The sequence below is a fragment of the Centruroides vittatus genome, unplaced genomic scaffold, assembly GCF_030686945.1.
Source record: "Centruroides vittatus isolate TY-2023 unplaced genomic scaffold, ASM3068694v2 scaffold_1431, whole genome shotgun sequence".
NCBI lineage: Eukaryota > Metazoa > Arthropoda > Arachnida > Scorpiones > Buthidae > Centruroides > Centruroides vittatus.
The window spans coordinates 509,808-522,925 of NW_027122678.1; the positions used below are offsets into that span (position 1 = coordinate 509,808).

Sequence of the window (13,118 nt, forward strand, 5' to 3'; positions counted from 1 at the left end):
TAAGCAAATATTTGTTTTTAAAAATTATAATTTATGTGATAGATAGTCATTTATGTATAGTGTATAGTTTACTGTTAAGTTACGTATATAGAATGTATTTTTTTTAACTAAAACTAATGAATTAAAGCCGACATTAAACTTAGATAAAATCTACAAAATAAAGATTTCTATTATTACATAATGCTAACATTTTACAATTATACAAAGTATGTCTAAGTTTCTTTGTATATTTCTATATAACTTCATGTAATTAATGTATTTTTTTAATTCATTCATTAAGAATAAAATGACAAACTTAATGTTGCCACAAGTTCTACTTCTATAAACCTTATAACCAAATTAGAATTAGTATTATGATTAAATGTCAAATGCAATACATCTTATTAAATGTAAATATTTGCATAGACACGGAGTGACTGGAAAGCAAACATTAAAAGTAAAGCCTCACAAATAAAAAAAAATCAACGTTTCAAACAGGAGGTGGGCCTTCAGTTATTCAAAAATTAACTAAAGTTGAAGAAAGAGTATTAAATTTAATCGGTGTTACTGCTGTCCCCTCTCTCCAATTGCTCGTGTAGTAAAACCATTCTTACACGAAAAGACGCCATGTTGTTTTCACTTTCGTTACGTTCCTAACGGCAGCTCGAGAGTGACCGATGACCGATAACAAAGGCTTAGTTATCGCACGTGGCTATCGGCACCGAAAACGAAACGTACGGCTCGGAATAGCAATTTCACAGTTGATTAAACGCGAATCACGTGGTTCCGATAGAAACTGGTTTTTATCGTATTCGTTAGCTTAACGATACTACTCAGAATAGGTCCCCAGCGCTGGTTACAAACTTGTATGTGAAAACTCAAAAATATGACCCCACACATTTTAAAAATTCAAAAAATAAAATTAATTTTTATTATAGACGTAAAACAATATCAGATATTTACTATTATAAGTAGTCTTTGGTATAGTATTTTCAATTGTTTATATTATAAAGTGACTTTAACAACATGTGATAACTTACATTAATAACTTGAAAATTTACACATTAATATAACAAAATTTCCTGAATAAAATAATATCCGTAAAATTTTCGCTTTTGACACTACACTAGGAACAGTGAAAACATTGTTCTGTACATTTCTATATACGATATATCTCGATTTCTATATGTATATAGTCTTATTCGTTACCAAATTATAATACATTATATTCAATATTAAACATTTCCGCTGGAGTCCAAATTTCTTTACCTTCTTCTCTGCTAGTCCACTGTGATAATGTCAATGAACGTCACTGTAGAATTATATTTCAGAATGTACAAAAAATGCAAAATCTAATCCTTGAAGGTTAAATCTGTACGAAAGAGAACAAAGTTTTGTGCAATTTGTTGTAAAATTTATGCATTTAAAGCTCTTTGATACAGAATATTAAACTGTGCACATACCTTTCGTTGTTAGCATTTATGCTTCGATAAACATTTTCCATGTAGTCCCTTGTTGCAATGTGTGCATACGGTTCCTGACCGCCTCCTTGACCTACTACTACTACTACAAACGCAGCAACGGGCTTTCCTTCTTCCTAGAAGTTTCTTCAGACCCTTTGGTTCTTGAGGGTTGTTTATAGTCAAATTCATGGCCATCCAGTCCTCCTCCAAGCTCTTGATTAAGGCCATGAAATACGCGTCTCGAGATTTCACTATTGGTCCGGCACAATTCTCTTTGTAAAGAATGTAGCTATTCAACACCATATTGATCATGATGTCGAAAGCTACTTTCTTCCAATACTTCACTGTCCTCCCTTCAGCCATCTGTGCAAATGTCATCATATAGGGTATTTCGAACCCCCAAATATATTCATTATAATTTTGAATTATTTCTGGCTTCAATTCGGCCTTTCCATTTCTAATTACTTCTATATCGCGCGCCAATGCGTGTGTAGATAACAGAAAGACAAGATTATTTTCTAATTTCTTCTCTCTGAAGCCACAGGCTAAAATGGGACCAGATCTGAAATATGATGTTTCTCCTGCTGCAAATTTCTTCTTGAACGGTTGGGGTAGCATTTTACGGCTCCTCCAAACAGTTCCAGTGATGTACGTCTGTAGAGAATACAGATGACGAACAAGGGGCATCGACATGAAATATCTGTCAACGAAAACATGGTACCCTTTGTTCAGGTACAAACCAGTCTCAAGCAGTTTTCGCACAACAGTATAGCCTAAACCAAATTTTGAAATGCTGCGCTCCTCCTGCTGAGACCTGGCCTCTTTAAAAGCGAAAAATCCCAAGCAATACTTAGACACTAAATCGATTATTATCCAGAATTTGATACCCCATAGTAGACGCCTCTTTGGAAAAACAGTGATTCTATTTTTGAAACCCACCAAGCTTTCGTCAACAGATATTTCCTGATGAGGAGTGTAATGGTGTCGGTACACCCTGTTCGCATGATCCAAAATAGGCTGGAATTTGGCACGGGGATCATAATCCGATTCTCTACGGCCAGGCAACGTGGTGTTATCGACAAGATGGAAGAACCGTAGCAAGTGAAAAAAACGCTGTTTAGAAAACATTTTATGAAACCACGGAACGTAACACGTGGGAGAAGTGGACCAGCAAAAAGCTATAGTTGGTTTTTTGTCGAGACACATTTTCAAAATACACGCCAAAAAGCCTTTTATTTCTGGAACAGAGACTTTGGTCCAGTTCTTCAAATAGGATGGCACGTTATTCCCCAAGCCATTTCTCACTTGCTCGGCATACCGATTAGTTTCCTCCACCATAAGAGACAGCAAAGAACTAGTGAAAAAGAGATAGAAATATGCGATAGGAGGAGAATCTGGAGGAGGCATGTGTTTTGGGCCAGGCAACTCTTGAAAAGAGAAAGGAGGAGGTTGAGGTTCTTCCGGTGAGAGAACCTCGCGGTAGTCCTCTTCTTCCATTTCGTCATCACTGTCAGAACAAACAGTCGAGGAGAAGAAACTCGGTAAGGCCACATCATCTTCAGAATCATAGTCTTCATCTTCAAAACTACTTAGATCGGAGTCATATTCAGACACATTTGACATCTGATCTAAATTCTCCATTTCGGAGTCACTTATTTCGCTTTGTTCAGACATTTTGCAGAGAAATCCTAATTTAAAATAAAAACCGTATTAGCATGGAATATAATAGAACACAGTAGAATCTCGTTATTTCCGACAGATTCTGTTTTCCAATACTCCCCGTCAGGGTAGCACAAATGAAATTTTCTTCTCACCACTCGGTATGTGCGATAGACAGAATGAGGTACAGTGCAATACGGGTATGGTATTGCACGTTACTTGGTATTCCGCACGTGGAACAAACAAGTGTTTTTTGCTATACTTGTAATTACAGTGGCGCGTTATCCTATAAACTAAAAGTCAATTGTTTACGGTTTCCAACAGGGCGTCCCAAACCAATCTTTTATTTAAAAAAATTTGCATTTATTTCTAATAAATACTCCACCTCTTTCTCTCTTAATTCTATTTATAATCGACATGTGCATGATAGACATTTACAGAATACATAGAATTTTTGAGTGGACACCCATATAAAAAACGCTAGAAACAGAAACTACTTACCGACTCTCCACCGTTCCACCTGCCATTGCTTAATTGTATATTATTTTTAATTTATTTAATTTAAGATATATCCTCTTCACCTCAAATTAACAGTCTTGCCCCTATACATCATACTTTTCCGCTAACAATAGAGTCGTGCGGGTCATCTATCTAACTCCTTTCAGGGGAAAATTTTGAATTACAATAACGTAACATCCGGTTTTCATCGGAAGTTCATATATAGTTAATCGGGACCTGCTGCTCAAGGGTTTTCCATACCTGGTCTCATCTAACTCCGTTATCGAGTTTAAGGAAAGACTGGGAATTTATAGGTCTACATTTGTTCAAATTGCAGCCGTAAAGAAAAACTGATGGGCGAGCACAAACAAGTATGAGAAGTGCTGCTCTAACGCCTGTTGCATCTATTGTTTGAAATAAAAGATTTGATTTCCGAACAGAAAAGTCTTTATGTAGTATTTGTCGAAAGGTTTTTTCCATAAAATTAATCGATCTAGACTAATTTGACGCCAAAACTTCCAGAACAAGTATAATTTTTTGGGTATGATCCATAGGTAATGTGCCATAAACAAAAAATTGCAGGAATACTTACCGAGTGTGCATCGTTCGAAGACGCCATTGCTTAAGCTGGTTTTCGTCGCGGAACGGCTCCTAGAACGGCGGACGCGTACCAAGCATGTCACGTGACGTTTCACTCTTCACGTGTTTCCTGATTATTTCCTGATTATATTAACATATTTTTCTTTCGGAAAATTTCCCTGAACTTTGGGGACATCACGTGATCTAACTTCCATTCAGGTCTCCCAGAACAACAGGTTGATAAACTTTGTTTTACTTACGTTTCCGGTAATATCGTGGTTTATTTCATAGAGAATAAAACATTTTACAGTGGTTTGGACAATTGCCCTAATGATTATAGAGCCCATAAGCACCGTTTAAATTCGGCTTACGCTGTTATAGAGATAATCCGAAAATGGACTTCGTGGAATCATCTTATTCAAGAATTGTTTGGTATAATATTAAGTATATAATGTAATTTTGTTTGTGTGTATGAATCCAGCTTCTGCTAATAACTGTGATTATAAAAATTGTTTGATTCATTCCGTATTTGAATGTAATTTTTAAATGATTGTTAAAACGTCATCGTTAATATAAGTATTAAAACATCATCCCATTTTAAATATGGATTCAGAAAATGTCACATCATGCCAGAAACTACACAACATATTACTTCTGGTTGCAAGCTCTTGGCACAGACAGATTATTTACACAGACATAATCAAGTAGCAAATATAATACACAAAGAGCTTGCAAACAAATACAAATTATTAGACATCCACGAACCTTACTACAAATACATTCCACAGACAGTATTGGAAAACAACACGCACAAAATGTACTACGACAGAGCCATAATCACAGATAAAACAATTTACCACAACAGACTAGACATCACACTCATTGACAAACACAATAAAATCACATACATTATAGACATATCCATTCCAAATACTCACAACGTACAAAGCACATGAAAAAATCAGCAAGTACACAATCGCCAGGAAATAAGGCATCTATGGAGGATGGATAGGGTGCTTATTGTACCTGTCGTTCTCTTCTCTACCGATGTATATCGCACGCACTACACAAAAGCCACAAACATTACAATCGAATTGAAACACTACAGAAGGGCACTATATTGAATCCATGTCACATTGTTAGGAAATTCCTGAATACAGACACGCACACTGACACAGTTTTTTAATTTTTGTTTTGTTTTGGTTGCTATGCCTTAACTCTGGTCCGGCATAGTACACTGCCACCGGTGTCAACCGAGTATAACTCACAAAACCCAACATAATAATAAGCGCAGAGCCCAAACGGTTAGCAGTTGAAAGTTGAAATTTGGTACACAGGGTACCTCATGAAAATATACACTTAGGAAAAGATTTTTCGAAATCTCCGCGGGGAGAGGGTAAAGTATTATCTTGAAGAACTCGACTTCTATTGTACTTCAGATGCGGTTGTTTGCGTTTTTGCGGGAAATCGAACATATTTTTAGACCGATCTAAAAATTCTCTAACTAGCCTTGGAACAGGAAGGGATGAAATTCTTACACCCGGTGAAGACAGGTAAGATCGGCTATAATCTAATAATCTTAATCTTCGCTATCGTTACCTTTTGCCCGAGCAACGCCGGGCTCATCTGCTAGTAACTAATAATTCTATTCTGCTTTTAAATGGCATAATCTCTTTCATAACTTAAGCAACATTGAGTTATATTTATTTACATCAAGACATTAGACATCTTCTGTTGCAGCTGACTAATATTTATCATCATAATATATATCATGACAGAATTATTATCGATAGCGAGTAATTTTACCTTTGTTGTTTCATATAGTCAGTAATAATAATAACTGATGATACGAAAATTTGTTTGTTATTATTATTATTAACTCATTTAATATGACCAGTAACGTAATAAGTCGTTTCTAATTACAATATAATGTATATAAAATTATAATCTATATTAAATGAGTTAATAATAAATACAAAAATTAATTATTCTATTATATATATATAACAAATAATTTTTGGCCCTTTCTGCTCTGTGCACATTAAGAGGAGCAGAGTAGGCTGATGGAAATCAGCCCACAAACCCAGTATTTCAAAAGGATCAGAACCACATTTTGCTCTATTTCTTACCGCTTCAGTCTGAAATTAAAAAAGCGTTTAAACTCCGTTTAATAATTATTTAATTTCCCAAAAAGATCGGTCTATAAACACAAAAAGTTTGAGTACTGCTCTAACACACGTCTCATCTATTGTTTTAGATTAAAGCACTTTCTTTCCAAGCAAGTCTTTATATGAAATTAGTCACATATCTTATATAAATTATATGTAACTAGTTTATATTTTTAAATATAAAACACATATTTGTAAATTTAGATAACAAATTTATAATTATTTAATTTAGGATTACAGGAATTTAATGTGAATTTTAAAGTAATTAATTTAATTGTTTTATTATGTTAGTTTTTATAAATTGTTTTATGCGGAGTTAAACTCATTGGATTTTGTTATAGAACGTTACGGTATTATCAGAAACGTAACTAATGCAAAGTTTATCATCTTGTAGTGGAGGCCTCTTCGGAGTTAAAGTAAAATCATAAGGCATATGACGTTACTGATCTATCACGTGATGGCTTCAAAATTAAGTGTGTCTTTTTAACCCGAATAAAGATAAATAAATCCGGTAGACTTCCTCACAGCTATCAGGTTAGATACTCCATTATTGAAATTCACAAATGCATTTCGGGCTTATGTGGCATTTAAGCCCCTCATCAGTGTGATGCTACAAATCTTAAAAGTAACAAAAAAAGTTCAATCACATCAATTATGCGCGTAGTTAATCGTTATAGACACAGCAAAAATATTCTTAACATACGTCAGGAGGCAGAGTATCGCCTTTCAAATTTGACTGGTACAACATATATTTTACAACTAGTAATTTTTTAAAAACAAGAACGTGGGTGTGTGTCGTTCGGTGGCAACAGTACAAAGAACAAATTGATGTGTAATTGACAAAAGCCCAGCGTTCCAGTGAAGATCGACGGAACTTGAGTCATTGTCGGGTGACAACAGTACAAAGATTTTTTGGTTTGACGTTAAAAACGAAACAGTAAATATAGGCCTATAATTAATAACAATGTATAACGTATGGGATGCAACCCAACATGATATTTTCCGACATATAATTATACAATGTAAGGTGATTTTATTAAAACATGGTGTATTAATTACTAAAGGTCGGTATAACGGCAATTAAAGGCACAGTTTTTACAAGGAATAAGTAAATGTTTAACAATTAATTGTTAAACATTTACTTATTCCTTGGGGATAAGGCTTATTCTTTTAAAAGGATATGCATTTACAAAATTTTTTACCGATATATTTGATATAATAGGAATGAAGAGGAGCATTATGCCCGAAATGCATATCCTTTTGTGTCAATAATCCTATTTTTTCCATGACTTGTGAGCACTAAGATTGGCCTTACTTTATCGCTAGACTTATTACACCGCCACAGGACATCAAATTAGACTTAGAAAAACACTATTTTATTTTCAGAATGCATTTCGGACATGGAGTCCCTCATCAGATTTTTTGCTACAAAATTAAAAGGAGGTTAACAATTTTAAAGTACCGTAATTGACACCAATGAAAAAAGGCTGTAGACTTACATTTGACGTGCCCATTCGATGTTTACAACATCTAAAGATTAAACGGGCCAAAAAAATTATACATAAAAAAGGGTAGTGCTGATACAATAAAACAGAATAATAAACTAAGGTACTGGTAAAACAGTAAAGTAGTAAAAATATACATTGTTAAAACAAAATAATAAGCAGATTCACAGTAAAACGAATGAAGTAACAAGATGGTTCGAAGTACCGTACATTCCAGAATAGCCGTCCCCCTCTCCCCTATCCATTTTCACACTTCTCCCCTCACCCACGCTTCTCTGGTGAAATATGCGTACCACGATTCGCGTAATTTTTGACTGAAATTATTATTCATGATTTTCTCTTTGTTTTTAATTATTTCTAAGTGTTCATACTTTTCATACTTTCATCGTCAGCCAAACTTCTCCTATTAACAGTATTGGAACCTCACAGTTAGTTTAACCGTTGTTATTTTGTCTGTACCGCATTTTATCAGAGACAAAGACTATTGGGTTTATCCTCATCATTCTTTATTCCACTATGCATTTCGGGTGCAATTTTTTTCGTCTATTTTGCGCCCCTCATCTGGTGTTACATTTCTACAAATGGTAGAGAACACATTTATTACATTGATTATTGTAGTTGAATTTTTTTTTAATACAAGTTATATAACATTATTACAGTTTTTTGTACATGTCACAAGGAATTATTACAATTATTTAGATGAATTTATCATAAATTAGAATTACTACAAGAGATTATTACAATGGCATTATTGTTAATATTATAGTGAACTAACCTTTTTTTATATATAACGTTCAGACATTCTGTTACGAGGTGTTGATGTTTTCGTCCCCCAAGGCATTTCTAACGGTCCTTCTTTCAGTTTATTTGTTTTTCTTAAGTCCCTCCCATTTCCTCCCACACTACATCTATCTCCATGCCATTGTTTAAGTTTATGGTGTTGTTTTTATTAACTATTGCGAAGCAGGAGTGGTGTATGAAATAAAATGTACATGCAAAAACCAGTAATATACATAGGAGAAACAGGAAGACAACTAAAAACCAGAATAAAAGAACATGAAGCAGCAATCAGACTCAAATATAACCAATCACCATGGACTAATCACTGCAGCAAATTCGGATGCACAATCGATAAAAAAAAGCGTAAAAATAATCCACAAAGAGAAGGACTACTACTTACGAAAATTCAAAGAACACTTCGCAATAGTTAATAAAAACAACACCATAAACTTAAACAATGGCATGGAGATAGATGTAGTGTGGGAGGAAATGGGAGGGACTTAAGAAAAACAAATAAACTGAAAGAAGGACCGTTAGAAATGCCTTGGGGGACGAAAACATCAACACCTCGTAACAGAATGTCTGAACGTTATATATAAAAAAAGGTTAGTTCACTATAATATTAACAATAATGCCATTGTAATAATCTCTTGTAGTAATTCTAATTTATGATAAATTCATCTAAATAATTGTAATAATTCCTTGTGACATGTACAAAAAACTGTAATAATGTTATATAACTTGTATTAAAAAAAAATTCAACTACAATAATCAATGTAATAAATGTGTTCTCTACCATTTGTAGAAATGTAACACCAGATGAGGGGCGCAAAATAGACGAAAAAAATTGCACCCGAAATGCATAGTGGAATAAAGAATGATGAGGATAAACCCAATAGTCTTTGTCTCTGATAAAATGCGGTACAGACAAAATAACAACGGTTAAACTAACTGTGAGGTTCCAATACTGTTAATAGGAGAAGTTTGGCTGACGATGAAAGTATGAAAAGTATGAACACTTAGAAATAATTAAAAACAAAGAGAAAATCATGAATAATAATTTCAGTCAAAAATTACGCGAATCGTGGTACGCATATTTCACCAGAGAAGCGTGGGTGAGGGGAGAAGTGTGAAAATGGATAGGGGAGAGGGGGACGGCTATTCTGGAATGTACGGTACTTCGAACCATCTTGTTACTTCATTCGTTTTACTGTGAATCTGCTTATTATTTTGTTTTAACAATGTATATTTTTACTACTTTACTGTTTTACCAGTACCTTAGTTTATTATTCTGTTTTATTGTATCAGCACTACCCTTTTTTATGTATAATTTTTTTGGCCCGTTTAATCTTTAGATGTTGTAAACATCGAATGGGCACGTCAAATGTAAGTCTACAGCCTTTTTTCATTGGTGTCAATTACGGTACTTTAAAATTGTTAACCTCCTTTTAATTTTGTAGCAAAAAATCTGATGAGGGACTCCATGTCCGAAATGCATTCTGAAAATAAAATAGTGTTTTTCTAAGTCTAATTTGATGTCCTGTGGCGGTGTAATAAGTCTAGCGATAAAGTAAGGCCAATCGTGCTCACAAGTCATTAAGAAGACTAGACAAAGAAGCGTATCGTAATACTACTTTTTCCACTAAAACTCTTTTGTATGATTGTATGATTTGTTCTCAACAGCAATCTTATGCTAATTCCGAAGAAAGCACGTAATTAGCTACGTCATTTCTACCTCATACCGCATAACAATTTCAAGATTTTGTTTAAATTAATTCGTAAATTTTCTTTAAATAAGAAAAAGACTCGCGTCGTGTGGTAAAATCGAGGTGGGAAATTCAAAATATTTAAACAGGAGAAATCGCTTATCGCGCACTATTTTCGGTCCAGCTCGGACCCATTCCGGGTCATTACATTTCTTCCCATCACTCCCTGAAACTTATAATGGGAGCGGCAGTGTTTTTGAAAATTCGATGGCGATATTTTGCTAAACTTCCGAAAAATGTCAACTTCCTAAATTCTGAAGATGAAAATTTACAATTAGAGAGAGAAGACATATTACATATCATCGATCCGTGAAATTTGGTAGGATTATCTTCTCCACATACTGCGTGGGTCGACATTCGGCAGGGAATACAACGAATAAAAATACACGAATTGCGTGAGGTCCTCCACGCGGTTCAAAATGTCTCGAACACAATATCGTTAAGCCGACTGACGGTTCTCACGGCTTCAACTGACTGTAAAGGGTTAATTAAATACATATTCTGATCAAAAAGAAGCGACACCGACAGACGGATTTCCTGACTTTCCCTGCTAAAAATCTCCCAGAAATGTGCGGATCCTGTACATTACAAACGTAGAAAATCGAATAAACCGATTCTCGCCGATCCGATGTATGTCGGATTATAGAGACTCTACTGTATTACGAAAAATATATCAAAAATACAAACATCGGGTAAAAATGTTTAAGAGTAACTTACCTTTATAATATAAAGCAAACTTAACGAGAAAAATATTGAAAACAAAGGCACAATACAATGATAATGAGAACAAAGGCGCACACAAATCAATGCTAGAAGCAAAAGCGACTTTGGAACAGTGAACTAACGATTTTATGAGGTTGCTGATGCCACCTGGAGGAAAATATCTAAACCAAAAGGAAGGTAGTAAAAATAATATACCATTGTATGTGAAAATATTTCAACTTAGAATGGTATATAATTTTAAAGATATATTCTTTCATCAGATGGCATGTTTTCATTTTTAACAGTATACACTTGTAGACAAAGGAAAACTGTTCTACCAGAAAATGATGAGAATTATAAGGATCAAGATGAGAGAATACTTCAAACTGAAGATAGTTTGAGTGGCGGGTACAACTTGAGAAGGCGCCAAATCGACTTCCGTGCATTGAGTCGTGGAAACTGCAATTAGATATTAAACTTTGTAAAGATACAAAATGTAGCATATTGGTGAGCCCAACATTACTTATAGTGTAAAGAAAAAAATTTTCTGTTTGTTGTTGTTGTAAAGGTTAATGGGAGGAAGGGAGATATGTGGTCGAAAACCACGTGTTCTGTTGCCTAACCGGCTCGTAACCAACCCTTGGGTGGTTCACGGTGTAAAGGAGGGAGAGGCCCTCATAGCGTAAAAGCTTCCTGTTGTAAAAGTTAATGGGAGGAGGGGAGCTATGTGGTCCAAAGATCACGTGTTCTATTGCGTGATCCTTGGGTGGGCCGCAGCGTAAAGAAAGGATGGGCCGCGTTTTCGATGACAACGAAAAAAAAACCCGGATCAAGGAGGAAGAGAGGGAGATCGCGCATGCTCAACGGAAGAAGAGGGACTTTTTCGAAAGAAAGAAAGAGAGAGAGGACGTGTAGACGATAGAGTCGCGAGATTGTTTTTTTTTTTTGTGTGTGTTGTTTCTTTTGTTTTAGTGTCTGTTATAGCGAAGGGACAGAGTAGTAATTGGAAGAACTAAAATAAACTTTAAGTTCCTTGCATTGGAGTCATAGAGTGTGTGATTTATTTCTTTGAAGTTTCTTTTTGTTTTGTTCCTGCACGGGGAATACTCTAAAGATCGAGTACTTCCCCACAAATCATTAAAAAATTACATACAAAGGTGGAATAAATCGAACAGTTTTTATATCAGGTAGTAATTGACCGAAAACAGATTCATAAAGAAGATTGTAATGTAAAGCGCATTATATTAAACCAAACAATTCTAGGAATCATCTTGTTATAAAATGAAGATTCCACAGAGACCATTATGGAATTACATCTCTAAAAGGGAGAGCTGAATTTAAACAATACTAATGGCACAATTACCATTACGGCATCTCTCCCAACCCTTAAAATGTTCCCTTCTCTATGGACAAAACTGCCAAACTTCTAATTTAAGACTCTAAAAACATTTTTGTGTGTTTTTTTTTTCTAATTTATTGAAAAATCAAATAAATGACTTCAAAATAAACAATTGCAGACATTACCGGCAAAATTTAATTTCATAATATAATAATATAAATATTCCTTGATACAAGGAAGTAAAATTTTAGATTAACACTTATTTATAAGTTTAGTAAGGGATGCTTTCATGCACAAGGGCAAATTTGAGAACTTGCTTTTAGACTAAATTGTGTAATTTAAACGATTTGTTAAACCAATAAATTCTTAGAAAATAAACAATAACTGTTCGCTCAGTAAAGCTTGTTTCTTGGATATAGAATAACCAAGGCACAATTATTAAATAGTTTCAAAATAACTACTGACGTTATTTTGAAACTAGTTTTACGATATCTCGTTGCTTAATAGGTGAACATTTATATAACTGTACTAATAATGTGTAAATACATAACTGTGTGGATTAGTTGTAGCATCCTTATTGGCACGGATAAAATAAGAATAATGAAGCATGTCAGCATAAGACGCAGCATGCGCTTTTGGGCAGTTATCTCTTGAAAAGGAAAAAGAAAAGGGCAAGGTTT

At 34.5% G+C, this 13,118-nt stretch overlaps 1 protein-coding gene across 1 annotated transcript; it reads right to left on the reverse strand.

Annotated features, from left to right (window-relative positions):
- Positions 1–1,226: 1,226 nt before the first annotated feature.
- On the reverse strand, positions 1,227–11,169 carry LOC136986985 (piggyBac transposable element-derived protein 4-like). Its single transcript, XM_067284618.1, has 3 exons — positions 11,115–11,169; positions 1,443–3,130; positions 1,227–1,351 (listed from the first exon to the last, which is right to left on the reverse strand). Exon 2 carries the CDS (start codon positions 3,114–3,116, stop codon positions 1,452–1,454), a length of 1,665 nt encoding a protein of 554 aa, XP_067140719.1. The 5' UTR covers positions 3,117–3,130; positions 11,115–11,169; the 3' UTR covers positions 1,227–1,351; positions 1,443–1,451.
- Positions 11,170–13,118: the final 1,949 nt, after the last annotated feature.

What these genes read in the sequence shown, in the direction of transcription:
- LOC136986985 (XM_067284618.1), bottom strand. Translation starts at nt 3,116, where the DNA reads ATGTCTGAACAAAGCGAAATAAGTGACTCCGAAATGGAGAATTTAGAT.